The 14,959-nt window shown below is 45.2% G+C and overlaps 1 protein-coding gene across 4 annotated transcripts in view; it reads right to left on the bottom strand.

Moving 5' to 3' along the window:
* LOC112260580 (phosphatase and actin regulator 1) overlaps positions 1-14,959 on the bottom strand; it is a 91,689-nt gene that overhangs the window by 12,890 nt on the left and 63,840 nt on the right. For all 4 annotated transcript variants that reach the window (XM_024435807.2, XM_024435808.2, XM_024435805.2 and 1 more), the window contains exons 4-7: positions 6,222-6,428; positions 4,529-4,937; positions 1,797-1,990; positions 1,512-1,668 (exon numbers count right to left, since the gene is read on the bottom strand). In XM_024435807.2, coding sequence (XP_024291575.1) covers positions 1,512-1,668; positions 1,797-1,990; positions 4,529-4,937; positions 6,222-6,428 — 967 coding nt within the window. The remainder of the gene's footprint in view (positions 1-1,511; positions 1,669-1,796; positions 1,991-4,528; positions 4,938-6,221; positions 6,429-14,959) is intronic.

The raw sequence follows: 14,959 nt of genomic DNA, 5'->3' as shown, positions 1-14,959 counted from the left end.
TTACCAATATGAAAATCTATTATACCGTCCATTAAGTCTCCATCACAATAAGGAGAGAGGAGGAGATGGCTAAGGTCACAATGACCTCCTTCAGGATTAGAACCATCCATTTATTGGCGTGCCACAAAGATCTGCTACAGAGGAGCACAATGCCCATGGCAAATGGCATGAAATTGGGAGTCATGACGCTGATAGTGTGTCCCAAGTGGCACCCTATTCCTTATATAGTGCACTGCTTTTGACCAGGGCCCCAAAAGTAGTGCAAAACATAAGGAATAGGGTGCCATTTAAGATGCATACAATGGCACTGCGTAAAGGATAGAGAGACAGGGAGCATTTTGGGAACAACATAATGCCTTCTGGGAACAACACACCATGTGCCAATCACAGCATGGAATAGTGGCAGAGTACGCCCTCTTCTCTTTCACATTAAACCATGATGTTCCCTCTCTTTAACACCCAGTCATCTTCTTCCCTCTTCTACTCCCTCTGTTCCATCCTGTCCACCTCTTCATTCACTACCATCTCATTGTTTCCCTACTGGCCAGGCCTGTTCTGTCCAAACAGAATCCTGTTCAGTGATGGTAGATTCAAATCAAACCATAGATTAATTGACAAAGACTGCATGGCTAGGTCATGTTCACCTTGGATTAAAAAGAACCCATCTGTATATTGCCATATTCAAATTGAATGTGAAACAATGAAAAGTGTTACTGCTATGTTTATATGAATGTGCAATCACTTCATATGGGCTTCTAAGGTGTCTGTTCCCTTACCACTGAATGTGTGTGCTGGTGCTGTATGTGTGAGAGCTGTTGGTGTGTGTGAAAGAGAGAGAGGGCCGTCAGTATAGCGAGTGTGTGGAGGAGTGGTGTGGTAATGCCTTGGCACATATCACCGTGGTGATTCAGTGAGCGAGGGAGGACGGCAGGCAGTGGGAAGAAAAGAGGGAGGGAGAGAATGTAGAGCGAGACGGAGAGCTGATGCATTGCTGAAATTAGGTCAGCTCAGTTCTCAGCGCCCCTCTTAACGAGGTGGAGGGTTAATCTTTAAACGGATGGAAAGAAAATACAACTAAAGTGATGAAAAAGTGTTTTGATAAATAGGAGGCTTCCATTGCGCTTTTAAAAAGCCAGATTAGTCATAACTAGTTATGTTAGTGGGGATATCAGACCATTTTCCCAAAGTAGGCCACAGTGCAATATTTGGCTGTTGACAACTGTTTCCTGAAAGCTCTGTTATAGAGGAGAAATGGACACGCCTTTCAAAACACATCAGAGAGCTGTTGGCATTGCAGAAGAGGCATGCTTGGTCTAGTGCTACATTATAGATGTTGAAGATATTTAACATATCAAATGGACATGTCGCTCTATTTATGAAAATACAATGGAGTCTGTTCTAGTCACTATCCATCTGTGACTAGAACAGATGAAAACTGAAAAGATCCTGGTCCACCTTTCAATCCTACATGGGCAGGTTGTGTGTGTGCACGTGTGTGCTCCCTCTCTCACCGTGTGAGCTTGGTGCCTATCTGCTGCCTGGACTCCAGCCTCTCCTCATCAGTCTGCATGGGCAGGATGTTCTTCTCCTCCAGCTCACTCTTAGATGGACGGTTACTCAGCTTGACAGCCAGAGAATCCTTCCTCAACACTTTCAGACCCAGGGTACCTAGACACAGACACCAGGAGTTAAATAAAGAAATGACCTCACCAGACCCAGGGTACCTAGACACAGACACCAGGAGTTAAAAACACAACATTGACCTAACGTGTGTGTGTCCACCATGGTGATCTTACTTGTAAAGAGCGAGTCATCATCCTCGTCATCATCTTCATCATCCTCATCATCATCATCCTCGTTTTTGTACATGCTGGGCAGGTCCTCATAGTCAGACTCGTTGGGCATGTTCTCTTTGTCGTCCTCGTCGATGATCTCAGAGGGCACCTGGCTTCTGTCCAGAAGACTACACTGACCAGAATGCATTGCATTGCTGCAGGGAGAAGAGGCCAAGAGGTAGGTGTTAATGTTAGTGGTAATGATGGATAGAAGAGATTGAATCTTCATATTAATCTACCACTTTTCCTTTTCCAGTGTGAATCTAATGGTTGCTTTAGAAATGCAACAATGTGCTGTAGAGAGCCACTATGATCATGACTCTACAAGTGGTTGACTCATTCCCTATCTCCTGTGTAGTCATCTGAGAAAATGGCAGTCTGGCTGGAATTGCCTTGACGCACTGGATGCGCGAGGTCGAGGCTGTGCCATTTCTGGATCATGGTCATTAGCACCAAATTGTCCACCTTGACTTGCAGCCATTGAACTAGTGAGACAGACAAACATATCTGGTTATCCGAGCAATAGGTTCCTAGCAGGGAGGTCAGTCCGACTGCCACATTAGCCTACATACCATTAGAAAAGGTTGGTAACCACTGATCAGAGTCAAAATTATTTTCAGCGTCAAAAAGCAAGCAGAGATCTAGCGCTCAGAATTTTAAAAAACACGACTTCAAAAGAAATGGTAACCTATGCAACATTACCTTGTAAAAATAGTCGGAATGAGGATTGTGTAGTATTGTTATTCTCAGACTATACTATTATATTATGTATCAAAACTCAAGCTTTGATAACGAAATAGATAAGTTGTATCACTTGTGAGGCACAGCTGAGCATAAATTGAAATAAATTATTTTACTGAACTGATGGTACCAGCATCTGATGGTCAGTCTCAGCGGAGGGAGAGCGCAGCAGAGGGCCCCTGCTCTCTCCTTTCCTCCGGTGAGACTGACCAGAGATGGGACAGTCGTCCACCTGATGGCGAAACTCGAGTCACACCACATTATTTCTACCTCATGCACAAATCCATGTTCCTATGACCAGAGAAAGTGAAATATTCCTCAATATTAAAATTGACATGAGCTACTAATGATAAAACACAGGCCTAATGATAACTAATTCATTCCAGATACAGTGCTGGTTGTAGCACGAGTGGAATTAGGGAGAAGCACATTATGTCTTGAATTTTTTTTAAAGTAACTTTTGACAGTGCTGTATAAAAACTTAAACATGAACTCAAACAGCAGCTCTTTACTGTATTCTTTGACAGTCTCTCTCTCTGGTCAAGGTTTCAAAAGTTATTAAATCTCACGTAGGTTAGTATCAAACTTTGCTGTGGGGTTGTGGAAGCTATAGGCACAGTGATTTGAGCTATCCGATTGGCCAGCACAGTAGGCACACTTGATTTAGCTCTCCTGGTCCGCCGGGTAGGCAGTGTTCGTCCCTTCAGATAAATTAAATGGTTCAAAATGGGAACACCTTGCCTACCCGGCACGCTGGGCTTCTGAATCAAGTGCACCTGCCACCAACAGTGCAAAAAAATAGGAACACAAGGCCTTATCGTTGGCTTTTCTACAGAAATGTTTGGTGATTGACTAGGAATGCCTTGAAGATTGCAGTTGGTGACCATTGCATTAGATAGTTGCTCATATCCTTCACATCACAGACCATTCAGGTTCGAAGAAACAAAGTTGTCAATCAACTGGGTTCATGAGGGGCTGGTTCCATACTGTAGTCAGTTGTAGAGCGGGGTTTAAATCTACATATCAGACAGCCCACACTGCTATCATGCTATGACTAATCACAAGCCCCTGCTGTGAGAGCCCACTAGGGACCATTCAGCTCACCATAAGACACGCAAAGCAAGCAATCAGAGGACCAGGGAGGAACTGTGTGTGTGCATGAATAAGAGGATCCCCTGCTGTGAGATGGTATCATACTCATGCATACATAGTCAACCTGAATGAATAAGAGGTCTGATATTTTGTTGCAGAAATAAGAGATTATGTTATTCTACACTACCCCTCTACACATGATATTCCAGTCTATACAAATGATACGATAATACTGGCTGTACCAACTCAATGCAGTTGAAAGATAAGGGAGAACAGCTGATCGATTCATTCTGGTCTATTTTTTTTGTCCCAATTTTGAGATATTTTAACCAAGTGTCACATAAAATACAGAGAAATTAAGTCCAATTCCCCAATACATTTCTCCGTATTCATTTGGCCAATGTCTGCTAGGGGGAGGGAGGACAGGCTGTGGCATCAGTTGTGCCAGACTTGCCTCTGGAGGCAGCCTGTGTGCCATACACAGTCTGCTATCAAAGTGGGCCACTCTGTCGCAGTGGAACGGGGCGAGCTAGGTCAGACCTCTACATCAAAGTCACATGGTGGCAGCCTGACCCCAATAACACCAGGCAGGGGTGATCTGACCTACAAACCAGCTGGACCTGCTATACTGGACAGATAGTGCGTCTTCAATACATACAAGTCTTCACATGTGATTAATTTACCTACGGTGAGTGTTAGAGACAGAAATGTATGATATAGAACGGATGTTACACTTCACTCCCATCATAAAGTTGTACCATCTAAACTCTTAATTTCTACTTGCAACGTCCTGGACAAAAGCTATACAACCATAAAGATACATAATGGTTTTATTTAATAATGTGTATACAACAACTCACTTCTCCAGCCTCTGCAGGTTGAAGGCCAGCGTCTTGTTGAGCTCCTCGATGATGCGGCTGGGGGCATGGCCTTGCATGGAGCCATACTGCAGATGGAGCTGGTGGCCTTGGTTGTGTGCGTGTCCGTGGTTATGGTGCTTCCCGCCCCCCTTGAGCCCCTGGTGGAGGTTGGCTAGGGATGTGAGATGCGAGGGCAGCAGAGGGCCATGGTGGGGGGGATGGCCTTGGAGGTGGCCATGTGGAGGGGGGAACTTCGGTTGGGAGAAGGTGCCGAGGGGAGAGGGTGAGGAGCAAGAGTTGTCCATTCCCCCTTGAGGCACACAGATCATCAATTTCTTGGGAGGTAGAGGAGGAGATAGCTTGCCTCCCTGGCCTGGCATACAAGGCAGCTTCATCTGCTGACAAGAGTCTGCACAGAGAGACAGATGAGTAGAGAAAGACAGAAACAGGTAAACATCCATGTTTGATCAGTGCTTTGACATGTTCATTCTTCCATGTCTTTTTTTTTTTTTTTACCCCCCTTTTTTCTCCCCAATTTCGTGGTATCCAATCGGTAGTAGTTAGTCGTGTCTCATCGCTGCAACTCCCGTACGGACTCGGGAGAGGCGAAGGTCGAGAGCCATGCGTCCTCCGAAACACAACCCAACCAAGCCGCACTGCTTCTTGACACAATGCACATCCAACCCGGATGCCAGCCGCACCAATGTGTCGGGGGAAACACTGTAAACCTGGCGACCTGTTCAGTGTGCACTGCGCCCGCCAGCCACAGGAGTCGTTAGTGCGCAACGAGACACTAGCGACCTGCCGGCCAAACTCTCCCTAACCCGGACAATTGTGCGCTGCCTCATGGGCCTCCCGGTCACGGACGGCTGCGACAGAGCCTGGGCTCGAACCCAGTCTCTGGTGGCACAGCTAGCACAGACCACTGCGCCACCCAGGAGGCCCCTTCCACCATGTCTTAACTGGTAAGTGGTGAGTATAAGTAGGACTACAGATTAGTGTGTCCTGACCAGGAAAAGCGCAGGGCTCTAAGCACAATCACCAAGCCATATTGTAAGAGACAGGCAACAGTTAGATAGAGCAGATCAACATGACAGTATACAGTAGAATGCCCAGGTTTGATTGAGCAGGGAGAATTAGATTAGGCTATTGCCACTTCTAGCACAGACGGGCAGACAACAGTTGACCTGGCTACACTGGGACTTAATGACACTAATCTCTCCATCCGCACAGACAGTGTGTGCGCGCATGTGTCTACTGACAATAGGTTTATGATTATTCAACTACATACCTGACTGTTGAAACTTTCACTGTGTGTGTGTGTGTGTGTGTGTGTGTCTCAGAGCTCTGTACTGTAAGCCATTTGCCAGTTCAGTCAATCGTCTATCTTGGTATTCAGTGCCAAACATGATTACATTGTATGTAAAAACCCTTGTCCCAATGTTCCAGTTGTTGACAGGTCTGGGCCTTAGGTGTACACCTGTGTTTGTCCTTCCTCACTCTCAAGGGAGACAACTACAGGAAGAGCCTGACTGACACCATCCACCATCCATCCACTTTCCCTTTGTTGAAGGAGATCAGCAAATCTCGTTGTGGGTTTCACATGTCTCTGGCACATTAACAGTGCCTTTGTATTAGTCTAACAAGGGGCATCAGTGGCAGGGTCGCTGTAGTTGTTGGTGTGTGTGCTTACCTGTGCTGTGGTTGGGGATCCTGTTGAAAGGTTTGGGGGGCAGCGCAGGGGGCTGTTTGTGGTACATGGGGGTCTTGGCGACATTGTCCTGAACGTTGCTGGGGAAACCAACAGATTTCTTGGAAGGCAGGACCATGGACGACTTCATACTAGAGGGCTCCCGAGTGCAGACTCCACCCTCCATCGAGGATCGGAACTCCACGGTTGCTGGAGAAAGACACACACACACACCAATTATAAATATAATGTACAGACAACTGGAAATGAACAGTCTACAAAGGTGGAGAACTAATGTGCTGCATCATGCAGGTGAACATGAATGATATATGATAGTGACACACAGAGTACACTAAACATTAGGAGCGCCTTCCTAATATTGAGTTGCACCTATCCTTTGCCGTCAGAACAAGCTCAATTTGTTGGGGCATGGACTCTACAAGGCGACAAAAATGTTCCACAGGGATGCTGACCCATGTCGACTCTAAAGCTTCCCATAGACTCCGAACAGCATGGCGCCAACAGAGATGGACATTCTTAGGAAACTATGCATTATTTTTTATTGTATTATTTCTTACATTGTTACCCCAGGAAATCTTATTACATACAGCTGAAAAAAACTATTGGATATAAGAGCAACATCAACTTACAAACATTACAACTAGGAATACGTCTTTCCCGAAGCAGATCCTCTGTTCAGACTAGAGGTCCACCGATTAATCGGAATGGCTGATTAATTAGGGACGATTTCAAGTTCATAACAATCGGAAATCGGTATTTAAGGGCGCCGATTTGCCATTTTTAAAAAATACCTTTATTTAACTAGGCAAGTCAGTTAAGACTGAATGACAGCCTAGGAACGGTGGGTTAACTGCCTTGTTCAGGGGCAGAACGACAGATTTTCACCTTGACTTGACTATCAACTCCCGAGATGAGACTGGTGTAACCGAAGTGAAATGGCTAGCTAGTTAGCACGCACTAATAGCGTTTCAAACGTCACTCGCTCTGGGCCTTCTAGTAGTTGTTCCCCTTGCTCTGCATGGGTAATGCTGCTTCGATGGTGGCTGTTGTCGTTGTGTTGCTGGTTCGAGCCCAGGGAGGAGCGAGGAGAGGGATGGAAGCTATACTGATACACTGGTAATACTAAAGTGCCTATAACAACATCCAAAAGTCAAATGTTAATAAAATACAAATGGTATAGAGGGAAATAGTCCTATAATTCCTATAATAACTACAACCTAAAACCTCTTACCTTGGAATATTGAAGACTCATGTTAAAAGGCACCACCAGCTTTCATATGTTCTCATGTTCTGAGCAAGGAACTGAAATGTTAGCTTTCTTACATAGCACATATTGCACTTTTACTTTCTTCTCCAACACTTTGTTTTTGCATTACTTAAACCAAATTGAACATGTTTCATTATTTATTTGAGGCTAAATTGATTTTATTGATGTATTATATTAAGTTAAAATATGTGTTCATTCAGTATTGTTGTAATTGTCATTATCACAAATAAATAAAAGGTTTTAAAAATGTCAAATTCTAAAAATTAAAAATAATTTCTAAAAAAAAAATTAAAAATATCGGCCGATTAATCGGTAGCGACTTTTTTGACCCTCCAATAATCTGTATCGTCGTTGAAAAATCATAATCGGTCCACCACCACCCAGGAATATGGAGTTAATTCCAGTAGGCGATTCAAAACAATGACACCGCAGAAGGAGCAGACGAAACGGCCATCTGGCCAAATTCAAGCTAGGGTTGCCTTCCAGAGAGACAGAGATTGTAACATTCTGTTTCATGGAAACATGGCCCTCTCGGCATATGTTTTCGGAATAGGTTCAGCCACCGGGCTTCTCTATGCGTCGCGCATACAGAGTTAAACACCTCTCTGGGAAAAGGAAGGGCAGGGGTGTATGCTTTACGATTAACAACTCATGGTGTAATCATAACAACATACAGGAACTCAAGACCTTCTGTTCACCCGATCTAGAATTCCTTACAATCAAGTGCCGGCCATTTCACCTACCAAGAGAATTCTCGTCAGTTAGTCACAGCTGTGTACATTCCCCCTCAAGCAGACACCAAGACGGCCATCAAGGAACTTTACTGGACTATATGCAAACCATACATCCTGAAGCTGCATTTAATGCGTTAATAAATGTCTGAATATAAACAGTGAGGCTATTAACTCCGCAAGGCAATCAAACAAGTGAAACGCCAGTACAGGGACAAGGTGGAGTCGCAATTCAATGGCTCAGACATGAGACTTATGCGGCAGGGTCTACAGGAAATCATAGACTACAAAAATAAATGCAGCCACGTCACAAACACAGACGCCACGCTTCCAGACAAACAAACACCTTCTTTGCCAGCTTTGAGGATAATACAGTGCCACCGACGCGGCCCGCAAACAAGGACAGCGCCCACATGTCTTCTCCGTGGCTGACGTGAGTAAAACATTTAAACGTGTTAACCCTTGCAAGGCTCCTGGCCCAGACGGCACCCCTAACAACGTCCTCAAAGCATGCACAGGCCAGCTGGCTGGTGTGTTTACAGGTATATTCAAATCGCTCCCTATCCAAGTCTGTTGTCCCTACATGCTTCAAGATGGCTACCATTGTTCCTGTACCCAAGAAGGCAAAGAACTGAACTAAATTACTTCCGCCCCGTAGCACTCACTTGTCATCATGAAGTGCTTTGAGAGACTAGTCAAGGATCATATCACCTCCACCTTACCGGCCACTCTAGACCCACTTCTGTTTGCATACCACCCCAACAGGTCCACAGACGACACAATCGCCATCACACTGTTCATTGACTACAGCTCAGCATTCAACACCATAGTACCCTCCAAGCTAATCATCAAGCTGGAGACCCTGGGTCTCAACCCTGCCCTGTGCAAGTGGATCCTGGATTTCCTGACGGGCCGCCCCCAGGTGGTGAAGGTAGGAAATAACATCTCCACTTCGCTGAACCTCAACAATGGGGCCCCACAAGGGTGCATGCTCAGCCCCCTCCTGTACTCCCTGTTCACCCACGACTATGTGGCCATGCACACCTCCAACTCAAATCATCAAGTTTGCAGACTACACAACAGTAGTGGGCTTGATTTCCAACAATGACGAGACAGCTTACAGGGAGGAGGTGAGGGCACTCGGAGTGTGGTGTCAGGAAAATAACCTCTTACTCAACATCAACAAAACAAAGGGAGCACCCCCCGGTCCACATTGAAGGGACAGCAGTGGAGAAGGTGGAAAGTTTGAAGTTCCTCTGTGTACACATCACATACAAACTGAAATGGTCCACCCACACAGTGTGGTGAAGGTGCAACAGCGCCTCTTCAACATCAGGAAGCTGAAGAAGTTTGGGCTGTCACCCAAAACCCTGACAAACTTTTACAGATGCACAATCGTGAGCATCCTGTCAGGCTGGATCACAGCCTGGTATGGCAACTGCACCGCCCTCAACCGCAAGGCTCTCCAAAGGGGTTTGCTGTCTGCACAACGCATCACCGGGGGCAAACAACCTGCCCTCCATGACACCGACAGCACCCGATGTCACAGGAAGGCGCCAAAAAGATCAAGGACATCAACCACCCGAGCCTGTTCACACCGCTACCATTCAGAAGGTGAGGTCAGTACAGGTGCATGATAGCTGGGACCGAGAGACTGAAAAACAGCTTCTCAAGGCCATCAGACTGCTAAACAGCAATCACTGATTCTGAGATGCTACTGCCTACATTGAGACCCAATCACTGGTCACTTATACCATAATGCCACTAATGTTTACATATCATACATTACTCATACCACATGTACACTCAGCAACAAAAAAAGAAACGTCCTCTCAGTCAACTGCATTTATTTTCAGCAAACTTAACATGTGTAAATATTTGTATGAACATAAGACTCAACAACTGAGACAAACTGAACAAGTTCCACAGACATGCGACTAACAGAAATGGAATAATGTGTCCCTGAACAAAGAGGTGTGAGGGGGGGGCTCAAAATCAATAGTAAACAGTCAGTATCTGGTGTGGCCACCAGCTGCATTAAGTACTGCAGTGCATCTCCTCCTCATGGACTGCACCAGATTTACCAGTTATTGCGGTGAGATGTTACCCCACTCTTCCAAGGCACCTGCAAGTTCCCGGACATTTCTGGGGGGAATGGTCCTAGCCCTCACCCTCCGATTCAACATGTCCCAGACGTGCTCAATTTGATTAGGATCTTCGCTGGCCATGGCAGAATTTACATTCCTGTCTTGCAGGAAATCACGCACAGAACGAGCAATATGGCTGGTGGCATTGTCATGCTGGAGGGTCATGTCAGGATGAGCCTGCAGGAAGGGTGCCACATGAGGGAGGAGGATGTCTTCCATGTAACACACAGCGTTGAGATTGCCTGCAATGACAACAACCTCAGTCTGATGATGCTGTGACATCGCCCCAGACCATGACGAACCCTCCATCTCCAAATCAATCCTGCTCCAGAGTACAGGCCTCGGTGTAATGGTAATTCCTTCGATGATAAACGCGAATCCGACCATCACCCCTGGTGAGAGAAAAGCGTGACTCGTTAGTGAACGGCAATTTTTGCCAGTCCTGTCTGGTCCAGCAATGGTGGGTTTGTGCCCATAGGCGACGTTGTTGCTGGTAATGTCTGGTGAGGACCTGCCTTACAACAGGCCTACAAGCTCTCAGTCCAGCCTCTCTCAGCCTATTGCAGACAGTCTGAGCACTGATGGAGTGATTATGCGTTCCTGGTGTAAGTCAGGCAGTTGTTGCCATCCTGTACCTGTCCTGCAAGTGTGATGTTCGGATGTACTGATCCTGTGCAGGTGTTGTTACATGTGGTCTGCCACTGCAAGGATGATCAGCTGTCCTTCTGGTCTCCCTGTAGCGCTGTCTTAAGCGTCTCAGTAATTTAATGCCCTGGCCACATCTGCAGTCCTCATGCCTCCTTGCAGCATGCCTAAGGCACGTTCACACAGATGAGCAGGGACCCTGGACATCTTTCTTTTGGTGTTTTTCAGAGTCAGTAGAAAGGCCTCTTTAGTGTACTAAACTGTGACCTTAATTGCCTACCGTTTGTAAGATGTTAGTGTCTTAACAATCGTTCCACAGGTGCATGTTCATTAATTGTTTATGGTTCATTGAAAAAGCATGGGAAACAGTAATTAAAACCCTTTACAATGAAGATCTGTGAAGTTACTTGGATTTTTACGAAGAATCTTTGAAAGACAGGGATGGGTTCTTTTTTTGCGGAGTTCATACCATCTATTGCACCTTAACTTTAGATTTGTGTATATTAGGTAGTTGTTGGGGAATTGTTAAATTACTTCGATATTACTGCACTGTCGGAACTAGAAGTAGAAGCAGTTCGATATACTCACATTAACATCTTCTAACTATGTTTATGTGACAAATAAAATGTTATTTGTGTCAAGTTGGCCGATGTCCTTTGGGTGGTGGACCATTCTTGATACACACAGGAAACTGTTGAATGTCGAAAACCCAGCAGCATTGCAGTTCTTGACACAAACTGGTACACCTGGCACATACTTCCATACCCCGTTCAAAGGCCTTACATATTTTTTATGACCCCTTCATCCTCAATGACACCCATACACAATCCATATCTGAATTGTCCCAAGGCTTAAAAATCCTTCATTAACCTCTCTTCTACCTTTAATCTACACTGTTTGAGGTGGATTTAACAAGTGACATCAATAAGGAATCATAGCTTTTACCTGGATTCACCTAGTCAGTCTCATAGCAAGATCAAGTGTTCTTAATGTTTTGTACATTCAGTGAGAACATACAGAAATCCTCCCACACAGGTGTTTTGCGCCCATCATTTCTTGTTGTGACATCCACAACACACCAGAGCGCCTTGTTCCCGTCGCTTCAGGTCTGACGGCTTCTATTGGACCAAATCCTCACACATCAAAAAAGTTATGAAATGGTTGCATAATGACTGCAACACCTTGGAGGTGTTACTGGGACACCTGGTAGGGAGACAGACTGATGTATGACACATGAGACCTCATATGGGCTGTCAAATGACCACAAGTTAATTGCAGTCGTGCAACTTGTCTTGGTTGACTTAGTCTTTTCCTCGTGCACACTGTCAGGTAAGAGGCCGTTGTTTCTAAGGACCACGAAAGCTGAGATGCAATGAGTAAGCCTAATACAGCACGAGCAAAATCAGGCTGAGAAACAATCGTTCCAATACAAGAACAAGGTTTGAGAGGGATCAGACCATCCTCTCCCTTTCCCAGGTGCTACCAATACAAAGGATGAAGGGTGATTTGGAACACAGTAGGCTACTACAAAAATAACCATTCCTATTGTAGAAAACTTATATTATCACTATCATTTTCATTAACCAACACTCCCATGTGAGTGCTACAGTAGGAGGGTTTGGAGACAGACAGTTGAGGTGTTACATTAAATCCAGGCACATGCAGCACCACTCCAGTGTCAGCCAGTTAAAAGCTGATTACACACCAGCAGCCAAATCAGAGGAGAGATTAACAAATGTTTTGGGAACTGATGTGATTAAATCAATTCTGATTAATGAAATTCAATCTATTTTCCCTTTCGGACGACAGCTAATGGCAAGTCTCATAAGGCCTTCAACCAGAAAACATACATCAACCATTTATGCCAGCAGCACTGGCAAGGCACCTCCTACTCTGTTCAATAACTCAAGTCATACTTCATTTCAGGTTCTTCAGTGACGAGTATAAAAACTACTTGCAACTATTCCCCACAAACAGAACAAATCATTTTCAACAAAAAAGAGAAAGTGGATTTTCCCAAAAAGAGTTAAGTGGTGATATAAACTAACAAACAAACATCTTATCCAGGATGAGACTTGATTGGTAAAATGGAAAAAGATAAACAAGCTACTCCAGTGACAGCAGATGTATTATTAATTAAATGGCCGGACTATTTGCTTTGAACCCCCTTTATTGTTTGTTGCAGACTCTTGCAGTGACTCTGCATACTCACTGGTTAAAGGAATTGTCCAAAAAGCTCAGAGATAGGATTGTGTAGAGGCACAGATCTGGGGAAGGGTACAAAAACATTTCTGCAGCATTGAAGTTCCCCAAGGACACAGTGGCCTCCATCATTCTTAAATGGAAGAAGTTTGGAACCACCCAGACTCTTCCTAGAGCTGGCCGCCCAGCAAAACTGAGCAATCAGGCGAGAAGGGCCTTGGTCAGGGAGGTGACCAAGAACCCGATGGTCACTCTGACAGAGCTCCAGACTTCCTCTATGGAGATGGGAGAACCTTCCAGAAGGACAACCATCTCTGCAGCGCTCCACCAATCAGGCCTTTATGGTAGAGTGTCCAGACGGAAGCCACTCCTCAGCACAAGGCATATGACAGCGCGCTTGGAGTTTGCCAAAAGGCACCGAAAGACTCTCAGACCATGAGAAATAAGAGTCTCTTGTCTGATGAAAAAAAGATGGAACTCTTTGGCCTGAATGCCAAGCACCATGTCTGGAGGAAACCTGGCACCATCCCTACAGTGAAGCATGGTGGCGGCAGCATCATGCTGTGGGGATGTTTTTTAGTGGCAGCGACTGGGAAACTAGGGAAAGATGAATGGAGCAAAGTACTGAGAGATCCTTGATGAAAACCTGCTCCAGAGCGCTCAGGACCTCAGACTGGGGTGAAGGTTTACCTTCCAACAGGACAACGACCCTAAGCACACAGCCAAGACAATGCAAGAGTGACTTCGGGACAAGTCTCTGAATGTCCTTGAGTGGCCCAGCCAGAGCCCGGAATTGAACCCGATCGAACAGCTCTATATTTATTGTAGCCAGCAATAAGTACCAGTAGTATAGCAATGGTTTAGGAAACTGGCTCGTGTTCTGACAAGTTGTCCACAGAGAGGGAGGCAGAATGCTTACTTCACCCATCAGCTCAACTTAACAGCATCTCTTAAACCCTGATGGACTTTCTACTTCCTCAGAAGATATCCTGACCAACAGGGGGGAGAACCTCTGTCAGATCCAAAACATGTTTAGATAAAACAAAACAGACAAAAGTTTTAGTACACCTACTCATTCAAGGGTTTCTTTATTTTTACTATTTTCTACATTGTAGACTATAGTGAAGACATCAAAACTATGAAATAACACAGACGGAATCATGTAGTAACCAAGAAAAGAAAAGTGTAAAACAAATCAAAAACATATATTTTATATTTGAGATTCTTCAAATATCCACATTTTGCCTTGACAACTTTGCACACTGCCTTTTCTCAACCAGCTTCACCTGGTATGCTTTTTCAGCGGTCTTCAGCGGAATTCCCACATATGCTCAGCACTTGTTGGCTGCTTTTCCTTCACACGGCGATCCGACTCATACCAAACCATCTCAAATTTGGTTGAGGTTGGGGGATTGTGAAGGCCAGGTCATCTGACGCAGCACTCCATCACTCTCCTTTTTGGTAAAATAGCCCTTACACAGCCTGGATGTGTGTTGGGTCATTGTTTTGTTGAAAAACAAATGATCATCTAAGCCCAAACCAGATGGGATGGCTTATCGCTGCAGAATGCTGTGGTAGCCATGCTGGTTAAGTGGGTCTTGAATTCTAAATAAATCAGACAGTGTCACTAGCAAAGCACCCCCACACCCTTACACCTCCTCCTCCATGCTTTACGGTGGGAAATAAACGGAGGTCATCCGTTCACCCACACCGGGTCTTACAAAGGCA

The sequence above is a fragment of the Oncorhynchus tshawytscha genome, linkage group LG10 (genome assembly GCF_018296145.1).
Source record: "Oncorhynchus tshawytscha isolate Ot180627B linkage group LG10, Otsh_v2.0, whole genome shotgun sequence".
NCBI classification, from domain to species: Eukaryota; Metazoa; Chordata; class Actinopteri; order Salmoniformes; family Salmonidae; genus Oncorhynchus; species Oncorhynchus tshawytscha.
The sequence above is the reverse complement of the archived record's forward strand: the minus strand, read 5'-3'. Positions and strand labels throughout refer to the sequence as shown.